The sequence below is a fragment of the Tenrec ecaudatus genome, chromosome 2 (genome assembly GCF_050624435.1).
Source record: "Tenrec ecaudatus isolate mTenEca1 chromosome 2, mTenEca1.hap1, whole genome shotgun sequence".
In the NCBI taxonomy this organism is placed as follows: Eukaryota; Metazoa; Chordata; class Mammalia; order Afrosoricida; family Tenrecidae; genus Tenrec; species Tenrec ecaudatus.
In genome coordinates this window covers 232,258,450-232,281,320 of record NC_134531.1, presented here as the reverse complement: position 1 = coordinate 232,281,320, position 22,871 = coordinate 232,258,450, and the positions used below count along the sequence as shown (strand labels likewise).

General features: G+C 42.8%; 2 protein-coding genes across 8 annotated transcripts in view; one reads left to right on the top strand and one right to left on the bottom strand.

Annotated features, from left to right (window-relative positions):
• Positions 1-10,615: 10,615 nt before the first annotated feature.
• ATP5PF (ATP synthase peripheral stalk subunit F6) lies at positions 10,616-16,579 on the bottom strand. 6 transcript variants are annotated; one of them, XM_075542409.1, is made up of 5 exons: positions 16,403-16,512; positions 15,905-16,305; positions 13,479-13,650; positions 11,279-11,403; positions 10,616-10,735 (listed from the first exon to the last, which is right to left on the bottom strand). In XM_075542409.1, exons 3-5 carry the CDS (start codon positions 13,637-13,639, stop codon positions 10,698-10,700), a joined length of 324 nt encoding a protein of 107 aa, XP_075398524.1. In that variant the 5' UTR covers positions 13,640-13,650; positions 15,905-16,305; positions 16,403-16,512; the 3' UTR covers positions 10,616-10,697. The 6 variants fall into 6 exon arrangements, with proteins under 6 accessions (XP_075398524.1, XP_075398525.1, XP_075398527.1 ...); XM_075542410.1 differs by having other exon boundaries at positions 15,905-15,946; positions 16,403-16,421; XM_075542412.1 differs by lacking the exon at positions 15,905-16,305 and having other exon boundaries at positions 16,403-16,579.
• GABPA (GA binding protein transcription factor subunit alpha) overlaps positions 15,855-22,871 on the top strand; it is a 45,444-nt gene continuing 38,427 nt past the window's right edge. The window contains exon 1 of one of the 2 annotated variants that reach the window (XM_075542405.1): positions 15,855-15,986. The gene's annotated coding sequence lies outside the window, so the exon portion shown is untranslated. Of the gene's footprint in view, positions 15,987-16,203; positions 16,494-22,871 lie in introns of those variants that run through there. The other variant, XM_075542404.1, reaches the window with a different exon arrangement.

Genomic DNA, 22,871 nt, shown 5'->3' with positions numbered 1-22,871 from the left:
CCCTATCGGGCAGGGTAGAACGGCCCCTCTGGGTGTCATAAAGACTAATTCCTATGAGCGTAAAAAGCCTCATCTTTCTTCCTCAGAGCAGCTGGTGGTTTCAGGCTGCTGAGCTCAAAGTTAGCAGCCCACCAGGTCATTTGTATTTTACAATGAATTAAAGCTGGGCAGGAATAGCTTTTCTCTCATCTTACTCTATTTAGTATCTATTTCCACAAATTTTTTTAATCCCAAAACATCTTTTCAATTCTAAAATTTAATTTTCCATTTTTTGGTCATTTTTGGAGGTGGGATAACTTTAGTAGTAATAGCTGATTAAAAAGTAAGGTGCCCTGCACACTTGTATTGCCGTTACTTTCTACTCGTCTGTGTTTACTCCTTTCTAACGTGTGCCATGTTTTCACATTGGGCAACGTGTGCTAAGACAAACTAGAAGGGCAAATGTCGTGATGCTCAGCTCTGTTCAGGAAATGCTCTGGAAACGCGGGACGGCATGTTGACAAAAGCCCTCTCTAACTGCTCCAAGAGCAGAGCAGACTGTCTTGAAGCCCCTTCACGGCCTGTTTGCTGTCAACCTTGACTGTGCTACTCGAAGTAGGGCTGGAGATTGGTGATGCTTTAACGAATGAATGACTGAGGAAAGAAAGAAGGTGTTCTAAGAGCTACCCTGACATTCTTACAATTGCCCTTGCCAAACTTACTGCCCTTCCAAATACTGAATTACTAGTGAATTATACTGAATTTGCTTTAGGACAAAGACATCTATCTATCTTGAAGCAATTCTAAGAGGTTAACTAACATACAGCCAGTGAAAGAGCATCGATGCACACAGCTCTCCAGGGGCATTCCCTCTTTCTCCACACACTGAAGACAAGTACCACATTTTGTAAAGAAGCGTCCACTGGGTCCTGATACCCCCTCCAGAGTTTATGAAGAGACAGTGTTGTCCAGAAATCTTTACCCCAGCCCATGCCACACAGTCAGTTTTAAGTGTGGTTGGGTAGATTGGAGACAGACAGGAACAACAGAGAAAGAGTTGCACAAATTGTGTGAGGGAAGGAGTCTGTCGACTCTCTCCCAAGGTACACAAAGCCGTTCCACAAAAGAAAGACAGGGCTTTCTGCTCCCATAGAGTTACAGTGTGAGAAACTGGAACAACCCACCTGTCCTTTAGGGTTGCTGTGAGTTGGCATTGACTTAATGGCAGTGAGAACTAGCCACTTGACCAAGGAGAAGAGGGGTGGAAAAGGTATCCAGGAGGACACGCACAGTCAGGAAAATACCTGGTTTCCCCTGGTTACTTTAGGGTGAGAATGTATGAGGTTTCTTTGTGACATGTGGGCACCACTGAAAGCAGCAGGTGTCTTGCCAGTGTCCCATCAAGAGTGAAAACATCTGAAGCATGAGGCGGTGGATGGCACCCCTGGGATGGCAACCAAAGGAAGATGGGAAGAGATGAAGTTGGAGTGGACCTTCCATTTAAGATTATATGGGCCGGATAGGGCAAGATATGACAAAATAACAATTTGTGGATTATCAAGGGCTCATGAGGGAGGGGGGATCAGGGAGGGAGGGGGGAAAAAAGAGGACCTGATGCAGAGGGCTTAAGTGGAGAGCAAATGCTTTGAGAGTGATCAGGGCAAAGAATGTACAGGTGTGCTTTATACAATTGATGTATGTATATGTGTGGATTGAGATAAGAGTTGTGTGAGCCCCTAATAAAATGTAAAAAAAGAAAAGGAAAAAAAAGAAAGAAAATGATTAGGGCAAAGAATGTACAGATGTGCTTTATACAATTGATGTATGTATATGCATGGATTGTGATAGGAGTTGTATGAGCCCCTAATAAAATGTTTTTAAAAAATTTTTTAAAGAAAAATGAAAAAAAAATTATATGCGCAATGGGGGTTGCTTGCTAACGGGACAGCCCAAGAACTCACAGCTGCATCCTATCAGAGAGCCAGCACTACAGGCCAGCTATGGCATTGAGAGGGCCACACCAGCCAGAGAAACTGTAATAATTAGAACCCAAAACTCATAGTACACTAAATGGATTAAGGACAAATTTCCCAGGACAGGAAAAAACCTAACACATAGCAAGCCTTTGGTGACTGTTATTATCACTAAGGGAACACTAGATAAATAACAAATACATGCCCCTTTTCTATTTCTTACTTTCCTGCCTCAATTCAAATAAAACAGATTTGAAAGAGAAAACATGAAAGAGAAGAAAAAAACTCCCGTCTCCTCAAGCTTGTCTAGGGAAAGAGATTTAAGCTATGGGTATTAAATTTAGCGGGGTGGGGGCAGAAAATTTAAATTGTATTAATTCAGGCTGAACTGGACTTCTTAATAATTGCAAGTGACTGGAAAGTTTGATATCTGTCTTAGCTGGCAGTACATTAGGGAAAGCAGACCTTGATCGAGCATGATTAAAGACAGTGAGAGGGGGAAAAACTAATTGGTCCATTTTCCCCCCACCAAGCTCAGATTGTTCAGTCAACTGTGGTTTGTACAAATATTATAGATTAGTATATAATTTAAATTGACACTGACTAATTTAAGGGAGACCAATAGGTGAAAGCCTTAAAGAATTATCCAGCAATACATGTCAAGGTCTGGCACTCCTTGTTGCCTCATTTAAGTAGTAGAAGAAAACTTCCTCTATGGGACATTTTACTGAATCTTTATAGACTACTGTGGTCCAAATCTACCAGTGCCTTCTCGGGAGAAAGATGCGGCTCTCTGCTCACATAAAAACTCATGGTCCTTCTTTGCTTTCTTATGGCATGTCTTAGTTGAGCAGGCATGATTCTGCCCTAGTGAACGAGCATTACTGAAAGTTTTACTCACACCCAACCTTCATTATTTGCATAAACAGTGTCTGATCACTTGAGGTTTTAATCCATATCGGTCTAAAAAACTTTCCTATACATGTATAGCTTCCTCTTGTAAATAGTATTTGAAATTATAACATTGGCTAAGTTAACGATATTATCAACAGAATTACTGTATGTCCCATGGGGATGATTTTCAATGTTCCTCAATAAAAGGATAATCATATCTCTTAAAGTAGACCAGGGCCACATAGATACATGAATGGATTTTGAACTCACACTTATTGTAGCCATAATCTAAGAACAATTAGTTCTTAAAATGCAGACCGACTTGATTTCTGCCCTAATGAAGAGATCAGCGTGATAACAAAGTGTGGTGAAGAAATTAGATGCTCCCAGATATCAAAAAGAATCGTGACTGAGGGTCTTAATGGCTTGTCTTAAAATAATCAGCCAGCCAAGTGAGGCATTATTTAAGTCTGCTTGGAAGAACACGCCAGACTGTGTGATTCAAGGACTGCAAGAGAAAACTAGGAAATGGTATTAGACCTTGCATTCTGACACCTGGCCTGCAGAAGACCATGGGTAACATTGAAGACCAGAATCCACTTGCAGGGTCTCCACATGAGTGATTCTCCAGACACAGTGCATTGGAAAGTGAACCAACGCAAAGGTAGTTAGGTTAAAATTTAGCACCTTATCAGTCCTTTGCCGTTTTCACCCACTTAAAATTTGTTCCAATTTTTATTATTTTCTGTTATTTATTTTTACTTCTGTTTTCTTTTCACTTGGGATTTTTCTGTTTCATTTTGCAATGGTTGGGTTTTATTTTTTTTTAATTTTGTATATTTTTCTTCAAATGAAATCCAGGCTAGGTAAATCTATAAAGTAACTAGATCAATAGTTCCTTGGGGATTTACATTGGACATGTTGTCAGGCAAGGCCAGTTCCTGGAGCACATCACACATGGTAGAGAAGGGGCAGTGAAAAAGAGGAGGTCTAATGCTCAGGAGTTCAGATGACACCCTCCACTCCTAGCTCATGTATTTTAGTGGCAGTGAGATTCTCCCCTTCAGTTTCTGAGATGGCTCATGTCATACCCAGCCAGACAGCAATGCAATTAACCCTAACGAAAATAGCTCACAACCGAATCCTCTCACGGCTTCCGCTACTCTCTCTGATACAGGAAAAAGTCCTCTGGTGGGAGCAACAAAGACTTTGACTAGAAGGGGCGTATCAAATTCAGTGCTCTGCAGCACACCAGGTTTGGGGGCGGGGGAGGAGGGAGGCTTTGCGTGGCTTGGCAACATCCTCACAATTCCCAGCTTCCTCACAACTGTGGGCTTGTTTGAATCGGTCACTGTAATAACTGTGCTAATCCACATCACCTTAAAGCTCCCTCACCGCCATTAATGCTCCGCTTCAGCAGGCATGATATCCATTCCTACGGACTGATCCTTCCTGCTGCTGTGTCCACAGGAAGCAAACTAGACAACGAAGCCATAAGAATTTCATTGGGTAACATGCACAATTAGATCGCCAGATTTTTCTTCCTAGTCTGTAAATTAATCTGTACCCTCCCGTGAAACCCATCTACCAAGGGTGACCCTCCAGCACTTGAAATATCAATGACATAGCTTCCAGCATCACAGGCACACACAAGCCACTGCAGTGTGACAGTGACAGGTAGTAGTTAAACACATTAGTACCCCCTTCTTAAAATTAACATTTAAATTAATTACCTTTGGGGGAGGCCTCTACTAAATGGTAGTGCTGTGAGTTAAGTGTTGGGCTGTTACCCTTAAGATTGGAAGTTCAAACGTACCAGCTGTTCCACAAAAGAAAGATGAGGCTGTCTGCTCCCAGATATAAAGTCAAGAACTCAAGAACTCAATGGCAATGGATTTGGGATACTAAGTGGCAAACGAATCCCTAGTCATGTACTGGCTATGTCCTCTAGCAGTTAACCAAAAAGTCAGTGGTTAGAACCCATGAAAATTATGACAACTGAAACCCTAGCCTTAGAAGCCTTTCAGGACAGTATAACTCTGTCCTATCGGACTCAACAGCAGTGACTTGTTATTAAGTAGCAAATGCTTTAAATGCATACTTGTTACAGCTTTGTCATTTAACAGATGAAAAAGGGAAACCTGGGCACTTGTGGCAGATGAGATGGGAAGGCCTCTTCCATTGACAACACAATTAGATTCTACGTGTAGGGGGCGCTGTGGTACAAGGCTCCCCTTCAAACCCAAGCACAGGTTTGTTTCTCCAGCTGCAGGGTTGCTGACAGATTACACTCTGTCCCTCCCCAGGAATTGCCCTAAGGGAATCGCTTTGCACTAGGATTTCCTCAGGCTCCAGGACTGATGGCATTCAGCCATTGGTCAACAGTGAGATGAAGCCTTGACCCCTTGCCTAATTTTTGAAACTTCTGGAGTCTCCACACACCTGAGGAGGCTTCTGTTGCCAACATTTATCAGTAGCTGGAGACATTGATGGTTTTCACAACTGAAGGGAGGGGGTGGAGGATGTTACTTGTTAGAGGTCAAATACACTGCACATGAACCCTCCCGCCCCCAATAAAGAATTATCTGGCCCAAAATGTGAACAATATGGAGGTTGAGAGATTCAATCCCACTGGTCTAATTCCTTGATTCCAGATACTGATCTCTTGATTCCAGAGCACTTCCCAAACAAAGCCCTGCTTCAAGGTGTTTCCTAGGCAACCTGACAGGACGTTGGTACCAGAATGGAGCCAGAAGCTGATGTCACAAGGACTCTGAAAGGGAATTACTTAGCTGACAATGAGGAGCCCTGGTGGCATAGTGGTTATGAATTGGGCTGCTGACTGCAAGGATCGCAGTTCAAAACCACCAGCTGCTCTGTAGATGAGGCTTCCTACTTCCACAAAGAGGTGCAGTCTCTGAAACCCACTGGGGAAGTTTTACCCCGCTCTATATGGTATAGAAATCAACTTGATGGCAATTTTCTCCTTCTCTTCCTCCTCCACTTCCCCTTCTCACCCTACCACCACCACTCCCTTCGTTTATTGGCTGACATTGAGGCCCATGTCCTAAGTAGAAAGCTGAGACTCTGGCATTCTGCTGAAGTACAATTCTTAAAACTTGCGGAGTGTGAATTGGGATGGAGACACTGTGGGAGGAAATGCAAAGTACAGTCATTCTCACATGCTTTTCATTTAGTGCCTTCAGTGCTTGGTTGCTAACAGAAAGGATGGGTTTGAAACTCAAATTGCTCTGTGTAGGATGTAGCAATCTGCTTCCATAAAAGATCCCAGCCTGGGAAGCTCTATGGGATTCCTCCAGGTCTTTGCACATTTCATTATAATAATCTATACTTTTATTTTTCTGCTCTCTGAAATTTTGTTCCATCATTTTTTCCATTTTCTTTAGCTACTCTATGTTCAATGTCAAGTTTCAGATTCTTTTCTGACATCCACTTTTGTTTTTTGTCTTAATGATTATTTGCTTTCTCCATGTATGATGTTCTTGATATTATCCCCACAGTTCATGAAGTCTTCTGTCACTACGGTTCTCCTCTGTCCTTTAGGGTTGCTATGAGTTGTGATCAATTTAACAGCACACAATAACTTAGAGAATCCAAGTATCTGGCATTTGAACCTGGCCTTTCAGGCACAATTGTCAAAGTAGCAAGAAAGAACATAATTAAGTAGCTTACTTTAAAACACTTAACTATTTAGATATACAGTATACCCTCATTCTGGGTCCTGCAAATTTTAGAGGCAAGACTGTTGAATGCTATAGTCCAGAATGCAAACTCTCTTCAATCTTTCCCCATAGAGACCTTTCTTCTCCCCCAATAATCCCCAGTTGCAGCCACAGCTGAGGTAAGACATCATGCCAAAGTTAGCTAGTTGCACCTGGACTCATGGCCACTCTATGCCCAACAGATCCAAATGCCGTCCAAACTCCTACCAACTATTGGGAATCTGACCGTTGTGATTCATAAGGCTTTCTTTCACAGGCTAATTTCAGAAGCAGTCTGGCCTTTCTTCTTAGACCATCTTAAATTCGAAGCACCCTGAAACTTGCACATCATCAAAGCAACAAGTAAACCTTTCCCAACAGACCAATGGTGACAGCCATCAGTCACACACCATCAGCATATAAGGTGTGTTGTCTGGATAGCAAATCTAGGTCTTTCACATGGAAGGCACAGACATGAAAATGCTGTTATGTATGCTGACAAAATAGTCAAAATAGAAACGTCCCAAAGTGGATATGGCCTCACAGTCCAAATAATAATAAACATGTTTGAAGCAAACTAATACATTTGGTGATGTTGGCAAATTGAATGCTCAGTGAAATTAGCTACAAGGCTTTAACAGAGTTAAAATGGTGATCAAAAAACTAGTGTAAAGTATAAAATCTCACTTGACACACTAAAGATTTGGGTGATAAAAATATTTTCCTAAAGACAAAAATTTCCCTTAGTTTGCTTGCTATTAAGATAATGAAAATGCTAACAAGAATCACAACTATATGTACATATATAGTAAATGGGAATATGCCCATGATGACAATGAAGGATACTACATGAATACTCTTTAAAATATATTTCTGGTATTTTAGGGTACAAAAGAGATCCCAATCTCAAATATAATTTAAGGAGAACATTAAGTCTTAAAAGGGACAAAAACAACATAAAGACACAGGCACATTATTCAAATGAGGGAGGTCATTGGCACAAGGTCATGACAGTTTTCAAGGATTTAGTGTCAAAATATTAGTTCAATAGGCATGGAACAAAAGAACTGACACAAATTCATGACTGATAGCAGATTACAGGTGGGACCACAGAATCGGGAGGAGGGTCATGACTGGGACACTTATGTTAGATAGAAGGGTTTACAAGATTTGCCCAGGGCCTTCTGACCATGGCAATCAGGCATGACTAAGATGGGATGACTCCTGGCTATGCAACCCCCAGTGCTGTCCATCAAGGGCAGACCCAGGAGGACCCCTAAACTAAGAGGCTGGCTGAAGAGGGGAGAAGGTAGTCAACTTTATAATGCACTCTGCCTGAGAGCAAGACCATCTGCATCTTTGGTTAATTATTAAAAATAATTCAATGGAAGCTTAATCTGTGTAGGAATTCTGCAAGTGCATTTTGGGTTTTCACTATCCTCCATGGGTTCCTGCAAATGGAGTACTCATAACTTCTGTTAAATTTGAAAAGTTCAGATAGTTGACCATCTTGCAAATTGGTCCACATGTACATTTTAACAACCTGGCCTGCTTCCATTAAGAGGTTCCCGGAAATTAATCTACTATTTCCTTCTCTTTATGAGTCAGCGATTCAGATACAGGTGGAGGCAGTAGAAACACTGGAAGGATGTTTGGAACTGAGGGGCTTTCCCTTCTTTTCTCTGCCTCAGCAAGACTATGAACTAGATGCTGCTTACTTTCCCTGTGTATTCGAGCTCACAATGTGAGCACGAGGGTTGCAAAAGGTACCGCTAACCAGTGAAAACCCAGTCTCCACGTGGATTGGGCAGCCACTGAATTCTGTCCGACCATAATCAGGAAGGTGGAGTGTTGTCCTCACAGTGCATTAGGAGGATTACAGTGACTGCCACGCAGTCAGCTCTCATTCATAGACCCTGGAGGGCATAGTAGAGCTGCCCCTGTGGGTTTCCAACGTTGTAAACCTCTTCAGGGAGAACGCCTCATCTTTCTCCCAGAGGAGCTGGTGGTTTTGATCGTGTGGTGAGCAGTCCAATTCGTAACCCATTATTCCATCTGGGCTCCTTAGTGAATTAATACCATGCTCCTAACCAGTCTAGGCAGAGGCAGCAGCCCTTAAGGGCTTACCTGGATATGTCTTTGATGGGTATTGGGGTAGTCTTGAGTCATGCTTTGCCTTGTCAGAGGGCCTTGGACCTATCTTCTAAGCTCCCGTCTAGTATAATATACATGTCCCGATAATGGCCCCATTCCCATTTCAGTAATCCCACCTACAACGGTGATTTACTGATTATGGTTCTTGGTTTTCTTTGTCCTCTGGCATTCTATTTAAGTCATCAGTTCTCTATAAACCCTTAGACACCATTGACTTCGTGCTAGTAGTCCCTCCTATCCAAATGTGTCCTTTATCTTGCATTTTTCCTGTTTCAAGACTTACTAAATCTTCTTAGAGATTCGTGGTCTCTTTTGTACCTAAAACATATGACATCATTAAAGAACGGTCTCCGTCTATCATTTGGGGAGGAAGGCCTATCTCGAGAAGTGCAGGGAAGGGGAATTACTTTAGTGGGAAATATACTTGAGTAGGCAGTATGGGAGTATCAGGCTGAGATTTCCGAGCAGTTCCTGTCTGTCACGCAGAACGTGAAGACAGTTTAACCGAAGACCGCCTATGTTCCTTCTCTACTTCATTCCCCACCTTACACCACCAATCCAAATGAGGTAACTTTTCCAGCTGCACTACTTACCAAAGACTTCGGCTTCTGTTCTTGAGACGCCAGGAGCCAGCGTGAACATACAATGAAGGGAAAGCAAGAAGTAATGACCTCAGAAATGTGAAGTATTGGTGACGCAGGTGAAAAAGTGAGAAGCTACACAAAAGTACACGTGGTTGTCCTAAAATACATCCACAAAATGTTACTTTATACGTTTTTATTTCCCCTTTCCCTAAGGATATTTAAAAAACGATTCAACAGTTATTCATAAGCATGGAGTATTTCTAAGTCTGCAAAGACAATAATGAAGCACCTAAGCAATGTCACGTGAACTCATTTTACCCTCAACGCTGTTAATGAGCACTGTATTTACATTATGAGGAACCTGAGTCAAAGACAGAGTTGACAGAAGTTTCTGTGGGATGGGGAGTTGCTAAATCGGAGACTCCCTGGTGTGTGGACGTGGGATGGGACTAAGGATAAGTTGAAGTCAATCCCAGGGAGCAGATGCCGGGCTCCAGCTTGGGAGTCGTGGGAACAAAACCTTAGGCGAAATGACAGGTATGATCAATTCTGTCAACTTGGCTAGGTTTCGGTGTTCAGTTGTTTAGTCAAACTCCAGGCTAGATGTTAAAACCAAATATTTACACCTAATTAAATCAAATGGCAAATTACCCTCTAAAAATTAGTTGATCCTCTTTAAAGGTAGCTTCTGAAGAGACCACATTCCCTCTGGACTACAGATAGCCTGACAGAAGTCCCCTTGCTGTCCCCACATTGGCTGACCTGCTTTCTGGACAAAAAAACCGCTGGACTTTCTAGCCTGTTGCCTGAACTAAACGTTTTAAACTTGCCTGCCCCACAAGCGAGCCAATTACTCAAAGATCTCGCTCTCTCTAAATATTTATATATAATATCTAACTGGTCTCTTCCTCTGGAGAACTGCCACAGAAAACGTTCCTAAAAACAAGGCGCTTGATGTGGCAAAGGTGGAAAATATGCGGAGAATTCAGGCAACAGTTCTCTTCAGTAACAGCATCTCATTCCTTCGTATTTTGGGAGGTTTAATGTCAATCCACCACAGGATCACCACAGCACCCAGGACTCCATTGGAAGGGTACTTTCTAAATGGATATGAAGGATACATAGGGTACTCTTCCACATTAAGAAAAGTCTGAGCAAGTTCTGTCCAATTTATTCAAAGTTTCCACCTGACTCACTCTAACCGCATAAAAAGATCGAAAATCCCTAAAATAAAACTCAATACTAGAGAATACACCTAGCTTCACTAAATATTTTGTGAAAAATGAATTAACAAAAGAACACTTTGGACAACTGTTAAACATGTTTATTGATTACTGCTTAATTCTGCAACTAACCCATGACAAATTACCAGATTGATTTTACATATTGCTTCAGGATTGAGGTTTTTCAACGGCTTCAAATTTGGGATCTAAGAGAGGAAAAAGAAGTTCATGCTTAATTATACTGCAATAATATACTTCAAATGCTTCAAGATTTAATTAATCTTATTTTTTAAGTAACTACCTTTTTAACTGCATCTCTATAGAAATATAACAGCTAAAAATTTATTCTGCACTTAGTATGCCAGGCTCGTTATTAACTGACTTTACATGTTACAATATATAACCATAACCATATGAAGAAGACAGAGTTCTCTCTAATGTCAGATGAGCAAACAGGTACCAGGCTAATCATCCAAGTTCACACAGTTCATAAATGACTGTCAGAATTCAAGGTGAGGGAGGAGTTTGACTCCAGATCTGCACTGTTTAATTTCGTCTCTATGTTATATGGTTTCCTATATTAATGGCAATCCAAGAGCTCCCTATGTACATATGCCAATCCTAATACAGTACTCTGTATCTGTATTTGTCATTTAATGCATTGAACAACTCAAACTAATCTTTAAGGAAAATAATTCTCAACTTAAAATAATCCCCACCAGAAATGAAATCTGTGATTAGAGACTTGCCTTCAAACGTGAAGCTAGGGAACGTATTCATGTCTGCTTTACCAAACATTTGCTTGAGCTTAAAAAGCTCCTTCTCCATCTCCTGCTGATATTCTGGGCCAGCATCAACAGGTCCTCCAGATGCCCTGTTGTGTAAGTGAATAAATTAAAACTACTGCTTACCACATTTCAATAGACCTTTTAAACGTAAAACAGACAAAACAGCTTTTCAAACATAAAACAGGTATTTCCAGTTGAATTTTAAAACATACTATTTCAGTATAACTAGGCTTCACATAAATGAACCAAATAAATCTCTGGAACTCAAGCTTTTTGTGGGTCAAGGATACTTAAGGGTCTCTTTCATAAGTCCTTGGCCTGAGCTGTCAAAGATGGCTTCCATTTAATTGTTAGCTCTGTCACGTAGTAACTGTATCAACAGGAGCAAATAATAAAAAAAGCTCTAAACTTTTAATTTCTATATCTAAGCATCAAAGTCCTTCCTAACCAGGGTTTAAAAGAATCCGTGATGATGCGCATCAGCACAGAACCTGACACTCAAAGCCCATCCCTTATTAAAGAACCAGGGACTTCTAGGTCAGTCACCACTGAGTGCCTATATGCTACAGAAGTCTTTCATGAATCTTAGTAAATTCGTATTTCTAGAAGCGGGCAAGAAGCCTGGCAGTTCAAACCCATCAGCCTCTCCTTGGGAGAAAGATGAGGCTTTCAGGTCCTGTGAAGTTTTATAGCCTTCAAAACCAGAGGGGACAATCAATCTCTGTCTTACTGGATTGCTATGAGTTGGAATTAACTCAATGGCAATGTGGTTTTCTGGGTCTTATTAGACAGGCCCATCAAAAGAAGCAAAATATTTCCTATCGACAGGAATTTGCAATTTGGTTAAAAGTATAAATAATGCTTAAGACTATTCAGTGCAAGGGAGTCATGATACTTTGAGGGGGGAAATTACATAGTGCTGATTAAAGCAGGACCCAGATCATGGAGGCCTAAATGCTAAGTCTGGATGTAATCAAATGACAACATTAGAATTATGTTTGGGGGAGATACAGAATCATGGACCAGGGTCAATTAGAATTAACAGATTCATTTCATAGATCTTCCTGGTTACTGCCTCTCACTGCATCATAACTTTAAAGAATTATTCAAAGTGAGAATTCTACCAATGGCATTATCTATCCTAACACAAGCCTATGATCAAAGCATAGTTAACTAACTTCTTTTTAACAACAGAAATTTCCATTTAAGAAGACGTTAATGATGTGTCCTATGATGGATCCAATTTTCTTCTAGATCAATATTGTTCAACAGGAATTTCTGTGGTGACAGAAATGCTGTGCTGGCCAATATGGTAGCCACTAGTCATATCAGCGTTTTTGGGTGCTGTAAAGTTAAGTGATCCACTGAGTATTAGCATTTGAAGCCAGCCAGTGGGCCCTTCAGAGACAGGCTTGGTGGTCTGTTTCCAATGCTGAACACCGTGTATAGTTTACCTCTGCAAAGGTGGGGTTGCCACAAGTCAGAACCCACTAAGGAACTGGATTTTATCTGCCTGTTAACTAATTTAAAGAGTCTTATGTAGGTAGTGGATACTGAAAGGAATAGTATAGTGCAGTCTAGATAGCCTTCATTACTCTTCCAGCTCTGGGAACTACAAAGCTTTAGATCCCACCAGTCGCAACAATTCATTGATTATTCCCACAGAGTAGCTAGTTTACCTTTAGTACACACTCATGTGATGAAAAAGTGTCCAAGTGAAAAAGTGTCATGTGTCCAAATATCATCCGCCTTATTTTTGGGGGTACAGTGATTCGATGTTCTATGTTTTTTGGTCCATAAAATGTACCCTCTACAGATACACAGCATGAAAAGGAAAAAAATGCTGCATTTACACATTTCACCAAATCACGATATCATAGAAAGGACACTAAAATTGAGAGTTCAAGTACTTTGATTTTATATATATACTTCCCCTATCATTTTATGACTTCAGGCTAGTCAATGTCTAGCTTTGGTATTTAGTTTTCTCAAATATAGTTCATTGCTATAGTTCGGTGATTTCTAAGATCTTGTCCTATGTCTATGACTTGACTGCAGATTGTGATCAATGCCATCATAATCAGGTCTGGAAGCTCCTGGACACTTGCAAACACTAAACAATTTTTATATCACACCAGGGTTGATTTATTGGGTCACTTACTGTCGCTTAGATTTGTATTCTCTTATTTTGTCCACAAAAAGTTTCTGTATAGGATCAAGTTCCTTAAGTGCCACTGCTGTGACACCAATGTTCCTCCGCATATGGACCGAGACGGCTGACCGGACGAGAGAGGAAAACCTGAAGAGCCTCTGGAGAATCATGGCGACGGTCACTGAAAGCAAGCACGAGTGTGAGTATGCTTTAAATGCCTCTTGTAACGTCCTTCGGACCTGTTACATGATGGAAATCTAATTCTAACTGTTAAAGAGCACGTCATATCAGAACTCAGACTACAGAGTGGCGTGCTGGCGACAGTGACGGCACACAGCCCCCACTGGCTTTCTCAATCACTGCTGTTTTGCTTCTTAGCCAAAAGGCCCTGCCTAAGGAAAGAACTTGGGCACACACTTCAATGGTGTAAAGGTCAAAAGCAAGCACCAATGCTGATGTGTTGTTTCTTCACCCATAAACTTCATTTGGAACTACAGGAAATCATAGCACTAGGTTGTTTAATTCCATTTTCCCATGAACTTTTGTCTACTAAATTTAATATTGGTAAGGAATTAGGGCTTGTATTTAATATATTCTTTTTGTACATTTTCCTAGGAATTCATTTTCTATTGCAGTGTATCCTCCCATGGGAGTTGGGGATTAAAAAGACTGGGAGGCAAAGGAAGACGGTAGAGTGGCAGCGATTCTGCCTTAAGCTTTAAAGAGCTGTTTGTCAATGTCTGATAACATTTTTAGTTGTTACTGGGATGAGTGCTATTGACTTCTAGTAGATTCAGGCCAAGAATGGTGCTGGGTAGTCTCCAAGTATCCAGTACAAAATGCCAAAATCATAGATACCAAAAGAAACACTCCAAACAACACGGTATTTTTCACCTAGCAAGGGTGAACACCAAAAAAAAAAATCGTAGTACTTTTCTTATACCCTGCCAGAGTATTCCTGGGGAAAAATTTGAAACAAATTAATTTAGATAGTCACTCTTATTATTGTATTCATACAGAAACTAAGGTTCAGAAGTTAATTAATTGGTCCATAGTCCCTTAATATTGGCTCTGATTCAAATATGAATAGAAAAACAAAATATTGTGCAAGTCAATTTATACTTACCCTCCCTTTTGGCAACCTAAAAATAGACTTGACACTCAGCAGTAAGGCAACCTTTGTTTAGCCCAAAGTGGGTTACATGTTAGGCTGCTAAGCACAAGGTCAGCAGTTCAAAACTAGGAGCCACTTCGAAGGAAAAAAAAAACAGGTTTTCTACTCCGCAAATAGTTAAGTCTTGGAAACCCACAGAATCAGTTCTACCTGAACTATGAGGTCACTATGAGCTATAAAGTTCTCAATGGCAGTGGTTCTGCAAAGTACCCTTACAGTCACACTCTTAGCAATGTTATCCTTCATTTACCAATGACAAAACAGTTTGAAAAAGGTTAATTTGCCTGTATCCCCTAAGGTAATAACTGCAAAGGCCAGCCATCTCCACAATAACAGGGGGAAATCCATTTACAATGTTTTAATTATTTCTATCTCTTGAAGTCACCTCTGCTCTGGAAGGCTTACAGTCTACAAAACCCCAAGGCGGATTCTCCTGTGTCTTGTAGGGTCACCAGGACTAAAATCGACTTGATAGCAAGCGATGTAAGTCATGAGGAGCACACTGAGAAAGGTTTCTCTACTACTTTAAGTATGAGCGGGTCATCACGAAAGGACTACAAAGTGCACACCATGTGCAGGGGCCTTGTTGGAGAGTAAGGTTCTGGCATTTTCAAAGACGATTGAAGGCAAACAGTAGTGCCTTTACTGCCTTTTATACACGTGTTCACTGAGACTAATTCACAGAGCTGCCTCACTATTCGCACATTCAACACTTTTAACAGGGATGCATAACTTTTGCAAGTTCACCCTTCTCCCTCCCTCTTAGGGTGCCTGTCCTGAGTCAAGGGTGCCGAAGTGAAATGTGCCCCGTGGGTCGACTGGAAGGACCCAGCTGCAGACCTGTCCCGAGCACTGGTAGGGCCAGGCTACAGGCTCGAGACCCCCTCATCTCTGAAACGCCCTCTGGGTAGGCACTAACAGGATTATCTACTCAGCCAGAGAAGCGTCAGGGCCTAAAAGCGCCGAGGTCATCGTGACCTCGGACCAAGCCGAAAAGGTGCGCACGACGTAGGGCTGCTCTCTCCTCCTGTAGGGCAGGGGTCATAGGCAGCCCAGATCCCGTGAAGAAACCCAGAATCAAAGTCCCAAGAGACCAAGCTGGTTCAACTACCCTCCCAGTCACCTTGCACTTCAGTCCCGAGCTGCCAGAGAGCCGCCGCCGCCGCCGCCGGGGTCCTACTTCCGGCTCTAGCCCCTCCCCTCCCTCCCTCCCGCCATCGCAGTGCATTATGGGACGTCGCAGCAATCGGTCGGTACTCACCGGACAGGAAGCGTCTCGAAGACAGTCAGCGACCGGACGGCTCTAGGTGAGACAGAAGCCAAACAGGAGGAGGAAGTGGAGGGTAAGTGCTTCCGGGTCTCTTAGCGAAGTCTCCGCCATCTTCCCTATCCCTAATTTGACGCTCTTTTTCCCTCTTGGAAAGCTTATTCTATACGCATGCGCATTTTATGGGCTTTACTCCCGGTTCAACCCCCACCGGGAGTCGGCAGCCCTTTTTTTTTTTTTTAAGTTTGTTGAGAAGTACGAAGGTATGGGGAAAACGAAAGAGTATAAATAGAAAGATTGGAGCGTTGTCTTGTTTTGGGCCTCGTGAGCCTCCGTTGCTTCGGGCGTTCCTTTCGCGCTCCCTGCCGGGAGTTGTAGTCCTGGACCGGGGGTGCCTGGGAACCGAGCGGGGGGGTTAGGGTTTCTGAGCGCCGATTCCGCGGGAAGGGCCCGTGGGCCTCACACTCGAGTCTTGAGAGGTGCAAGTCTTACCGGGAGAGACACTGCACGCGGAGTCGAGGCCGCAGCCGTTCCCAGCCGGCTCTGGAGCGCGGGCGGGGGCGATAGGGCGGATTCGGAGCGGGTGAGTTGCGGCGGCGGAGGAGGAAGGGAGCGCGGGCCCGCGCGGGCTGCCCTCGTTCCGGGGCCTTCTCCCCCACAGCGGCCCCCCCGCGCCCGCCTGTGTGTTTTGTTTCCGCTGGTCCCCGGCTCTGTGACTCCCATTTCCGTTCGTGAGACTTGAGGGAGCCGGGTGGGGAGGGGCGGGAGAGGCTGCGCGCGGAAGGGAGGGGCGCGCGGCGCCGGGCCCGGGAGACCACGCGCCCCGCCGCCCCGCCGCGCTGGGACCGGGCTGTGGATGCCGCTGTTGGCTGCCTCGCTGTCCGTGTCTCCTGGTCTCCGCTTGGCTGCCAGTGGTTTCCGGGCGTCTGGGGGCTCTGTAGTCCCTTTTCCTGACGGCACTCAAATTCACCTTCCAGAATTGGCCCGTAGTTGCGCTAACGTCGTTTATTGATTTGTGCGGCGTTCTTTGAGCTTCTTTTAGGAAAGGAGGAGTCAGGATAGCAATGGGTTAATGGAGTCTACCGTGTGTTTGTGCGGTAGTGGTTTAGAAAGTTCGGGAGGAAATTCCAGTATCTTTCAGTTCCAGTTTTTCCATGCATTTTTTGAAGCTTCTTCCAGTTTTGGGGATTTTAGCTTGATTAGGTTAAAGGCAAGGAGGGCAAAGGAATGTTGCATTGAAATGGTCATTTAGGAATGAAATCTAATAAATTGGTTCCACCAATAATAGGGTTGCGAGGTGATGGGTAATAGTTTAGGAACGACATCTAGTACAGTTGTAACCCCTTACGAGGGCAGGATATCTGGCTCCGTGAAGGAACAAAGATTTTTAAGGGTTCACGCGAGCTAAGTGTGAGGAAGCTGGGTAATCATGAGATTCGGGAACAAGGACTGTGTTGTTTTAAACTTAGAAGCAGCTGCCCACCCCTTAAACAACTACAGGTGTCTAGGGTTTTACTGAGGCTTTCCAAGCTTAGTTTTAGTCATTTTGACGCTGCATGGACTTGAACCACAGTACCTGGATTGAGATGATCAGCTAGATTTTAAGGAAGGAGCCTTGGTGGCTCTAAGCATTGGACCGCTGTGTGCAACGCTAGTGGTTCGAACCCCCAGCAGCTGCTGGGGAGAAAGGAGGTTGGCCAGCACTTGTAAAAATGTGTGGCCTCCAAAAGCACTGTGGGGTCTACATGATCCGAATTAACTCAATGGTAGTAGATTCGGTTTGGTTTAATTGATGTTAAATTGAAGCAAGTGTCCAGAAATTTTGGATGCTGTGGACAGGTTCTTAAACTGATGATTTTAGTCTCTCCCCCAACTATTAGTAAAACCTAACTGCTGACTTCATTTTAAAAATAAAGTTTAATTGATCATGCAGGGACTCCCACACCACATTTATATTAACTTGTCCTGTATTGTGAAGATTGTTCTAATCTCCACAAATTCTTAACACTGCTTTCCAGTGAAGAAAGACAATCCTCAACTTTATCTTTGGTTCTGAAAAGGAATGTAAAACATCAGTTTTAACGTTTTACCAATCAATAATTAGCTTTTCCTGGAAATTTTAGTTAAATTCAAGTTGTGTCTTTATTAGTTAAAAGATCATTTTATTAGGGCTCTTACAGCTCATAACAATTCATACATCAATTGCATCATGCATATTTGTACATATGTTGCCATCATTATTTTCTAAACATTTACTTTCTATTGATCCCTTAGTATCAGCTCCTCATTTTCCCTCCCTACCCCCACCCTTGTGATCCCTTTGATAAATTATTATTTTCATATCTTACACTAACCACTACCTTCCCTCATGGTTTCTGTTTTTAATCCCCCTGGGTGTGGGGGGTGGGGATAGGGTGGTGGTGGTTATGTGTCAATTATTATGATTGGTTATTTGTGTCTATTTTGAGGAATGTTCTCAACCCTATGTCAATCATAAGAAACCATGGTGTCAGTGAAAATATGTGAAAAAAGTTTTTGGTTAATAATGATACAACCCTCAAGTAGACTAGTTTTTACAATATTTTCTAAAATATTGATCTAGAATCCTGATGAATTGAAACTAGAAAAAATAGCTGAAACTTTCTCAAGCAGTGGTATAAGAGATTTGGATAGTTTCCTAACTGGTTTAATGCTGCTTTGGACTTAGTTTAAGAACTGAGAGAAAATGATCAATTTATTGGATTTGTAATGGGTTATGAATAACATTTTCCCACGAGAACATAGGGCTATTTTTTCCCTCTGTTTGGCACCTTTTGGGCACTGACATGTTTTGGAAGACCATCGGCCAAATTCATTCTCAGCCCCTCTCTGGTTTAGCACTTTTGTTATAGGAAACCATGGGAATCCCTGGTAATAAGCCATTAGGATAATTTCTGGATCTTTGTTTGTTTACTGATGTGCTTTCCCCCTACTTTTCAAAGTTCTTAGAGGGTGGGAAATTAACTTGATTATGGAGGTGGGAGTGGGCTTCTTTGCAAGCCCTGGAAGTAGCGCATCAGTGATCTTTTTAAGAGCAGTTTTGCTATAAACTGGGTATTTTTTCTTTTTTTCTATACAAAAATTATTTTCTGATCTATTTGTGCATTATTTTCTCATTCTTGGTTGCTACTAGAATTCCATAGTATGTGCTTTTTATATTTGCTTACTTGGACACTTGGTTTCGGGTGAATTGTCTCTTCCAGCTTTAAGCTGTCACGACCAAATGTCCTGAATGTCTTGTTATTTTTCATGTGAGGATTTCTTTCTAGGGTGTTTATTTAGGGGCAAGGTTGCCACTGCATAGGCATAAGCATATTTGAGTTGGGCAGGTGCTGCTAGGTTTTCCTCCAGAATAGATTTCTTAGTATCCATCGATTCCAATTCCCCCCCCCCCCAAAAAAAACACAGCCTTCAGAAACTCCCTGCGAAATAGCCCATTCTGACTCATAGCATCTGTATAGGATAGAATAGAATATCCATGTGGATTCCTGAGACTATACATCTTTACTGGAAAACGTCATCTTTCACTAGAATGAACAGCTAGTTTTCTTGAACTACTGAGGTTAGCAGCTCATAGTGTAGTCCACGTTGCCATCAGGCTTCCTGGGTCATGATCAATAGAAGCAGTGAGTTTTTAATCCCTGGTGGCGTAGTAGGCTGTGCAAAAATCTCAACCATTTTTTCTGATAAATTTACAGTTTTATCTTTCACATTTAGGTTATGCAGTGAATGGATTCATTGTTAAACATGTGACTTAGTCTTTATAATTTTATACCATCTATTCAATACATCATTAAGTGCCCACTACATGCAAGCTACTGATCGATTGTTTTATACATCTTATCTCGGTTGTTTTATACATCTGCAATTTAACAATTGTCTCTCTCTGTAGATCACATAAGGAGCACTAGTGGCACTGTGGATTAAGTGTTAGGCTGTTTAACCACAGGATTAGAAGTGTAAACCCACCAGCTGCATAGAGAAAAATGAGGCTGTGTGTTCCTTTAAAAACTGAAAACCCTCCCGGCCCACCAGGCCTTAAGGACGATGACCCCAATTAGAGCAGCCAGTCCACAGAGAGGACCACATGGCCAGCCCCACTTTGAGACATATCCCTCACTGACCCATGGCCCTGTGGGGGACAGCATCAGAGACACAGTGTGGGAATTGCACCTGATCTGATCCCACCACACCGAGGCAAAGCACTGGGGAAGTGCAGCTGAAAAGCAAGGGAATGGAGTGGCAAGGTCCCCAGGGACTGCTGAAGGTGGCTTTGGGGCCCAGGGCGTGGTGCCCCAACAGATTGGACTGGAAAACAATCCTAAAGGCCAACAAACAATCCTTTAACTGACTACAAGCTTTTCTTGTTTTGTACTTTGTCGGTGGTTTGCTGTTGTTTTGTTGTATACTGTTGCTTTGTTTTGCTCTGTCTTGTTTTTGTACATGTTATTGTCTCTGCAGATTGTCTAAATAGGACAGCTGGATGGACAATCTGGAGGAAAAACAACGGGACTGACAGTTCGGTGTCAGGGGAGGGGGGAGGAATGGGATAGGAGGAGGTGGGGGGGGGGTAAGGAAGTGGTGTTAACAAACCCAGGGAAAAGGGAACAACAAGTGATCCAAATTGGTGGTAAGGAGGGTGTGGGAGGCCTGGTAGGAAATGATCAAGGGTAATGTAACTAAGAGGTATTGCTGAAACCCGGGTGGGGATGAAGCATGATAGTGGGACAGGAGGAAAGTCAAGGGAAATAGAGGAAAGAGCTGGGAGGCAAAGGGCACCTATAGAGGCCTATACAAAGACATACATATGCAAATATATATGAGGATGGGGAAAAAATAGATCTATGTGCCTATATGTATAGGTTTAGTATTAAGGTAGCAGAAAGACATTGGGCATCCACTCAAGTACTCCCTCAATGCAAGAATACTTTCTTCTATTAAATTGTCATTCTATGATTCTCACCCCCCCACACACACACACAACCACTGAAGACAAAGCAGGTGAATAAGCAAATGTGAAGAAAGCTGATGGTGCCTAGCTATCAAAAGAGATAGCATTTGGGGTCTTAAAGGCTTGAAGATAATAAGCAGCCATCTAGCTCAGAAGCAACAAAGCCCACATGGAAGAACACACCAGCCTGTGTGATCACGAGGTTCTGAAGGGATCAGCTATCAGGCATCAAAGAACAAAAAATCTGAGGACAAACGGGTGCTTAAGCAAATGTGGCGAAGGAAGCTGATGGTACCCGGCTATCAAAAGGTATAGCGTCTGGGGTCTTAAAGGCTTGAAGGTAAACAAGCAGCCATCTAGCTCAGAAGCAACAAAGCCCACATGGAATAAGCACACCAGCCTGTGCGATCTTGAGGTGTCGAAGGGAACAGGTATAGGCATCATCAGAAAAAAAATCTTACCATAGTGAATGAAGAGGGAAATGCAGAGTGGAGACCCAAAGCCCATTTGTCGACCACTGGAGATCCCCTTGCAGAGGGGTCTAGGGGAGGAGATGAGTCAAGTCAGGGTGCGATGTAGCACTGATGAAGAATACAGCTTTATTCTAGTTCCTAAATGCTTTCTCCCCTCCTCCCCCCACTATCACGATCCGAATTCTACCTTGCAAGTCTGGCTAGACCAGAGGATGTACAGTGGTGCATATAGGAACTGGAGGCACAGAGAATCCAGGGCGGATGATCCCTTCAGAAACAGGGGTGTGAGTGGCAATACTAGAAGGGTAGTGGGAGAGTGGGTTGGAAAGAGGGAACCGATGACAAGGATCTCCATGTGACCTCCTCCCTGGGGGACGGACAACAGAAAAGTGGGTGAAGGAAGACATCGGACAGGGCAAGATAGACAAAATAATTATAAATTATCAAGGGCTCATGAGGGATGGGGTAGCGGGGAGGGAAGGGGGAAAAAAGAGGACCTGATATCCAGGGCTTAAGTGGAGAGCAAATGCTTTGAAAATGATGAGGCCAATGAATGTACAGATGTGCTTTACACAATTAATGTATGTATGGATTGTGATAAGAGTTTATGAACCCCCTAATGAAATGTTTATTTTAAAAAGACTGAAAATCATAAGGAACACTTCTACTCTGTTCTACAGGGTCACTGAGTTGCAATCAGCTTGATTACAGTTTGTTTTTGGTTCTAATCTGTATGTCTTACATTGTGACCTACAAGTTAGATCCTTACTAAGTTATCACCTGTTTTTCAGTAGCATTTGGGATTGCAGTGTAGGTGGACTTATGTGACCTTGGCTTCCCTTTAGTCAAGAGGCAAGAGTCAGGCATGCCACTCCATGTTTAATCCTTCTTACCTGTTCTGATACCACAGTTCCTTCTTTGCCACTCTATATGTATGCTGGATTCACTAATTCATTGCAAGGACCACACGGAACTCAACAGATTATACAGCTAAGGGGATTTATTAGGGAAGACATTAGGTTAGAGCAAATCAGGGTCAGCAACCAGTAAGGATATGGTCAGTGGTCTCTCAGCTAGCAGCCAAATCCCTCTCGGGTTCACAGCTTCTCGGTCATTTATTTGTTAGACAGGTTTCTCTCCAGACATAAGGCTCTCGGCTATGTGGCCCCTTGGCCTTAGCCTCCACGGGCCAGGAAACCAGCCTGCCTGTCACTGTCCCATACTTCCATAGTTTTGAGCCAACTTAGAAGATACCCCTTAGTTTTAGCATTGCTTCTCTGAGTCCTTGTGCTGGCCTGTCTGATGCACCTGGTCTTGGTGGCACCCCCACTTTAGAAGGATCTTCAATTTGCTATTCCCAGGTCCTTGGGGTTTTCCTCTTTGTGGCTGCTTTAGAGAGTGGCTAATACTTATGGCCAGTGGGGGTGGTAATGAAAACTGCCCAGTCACAGTGTTGTTATATACACCCTATTGGCAGAGTCCACCCAGTCATTTGGTG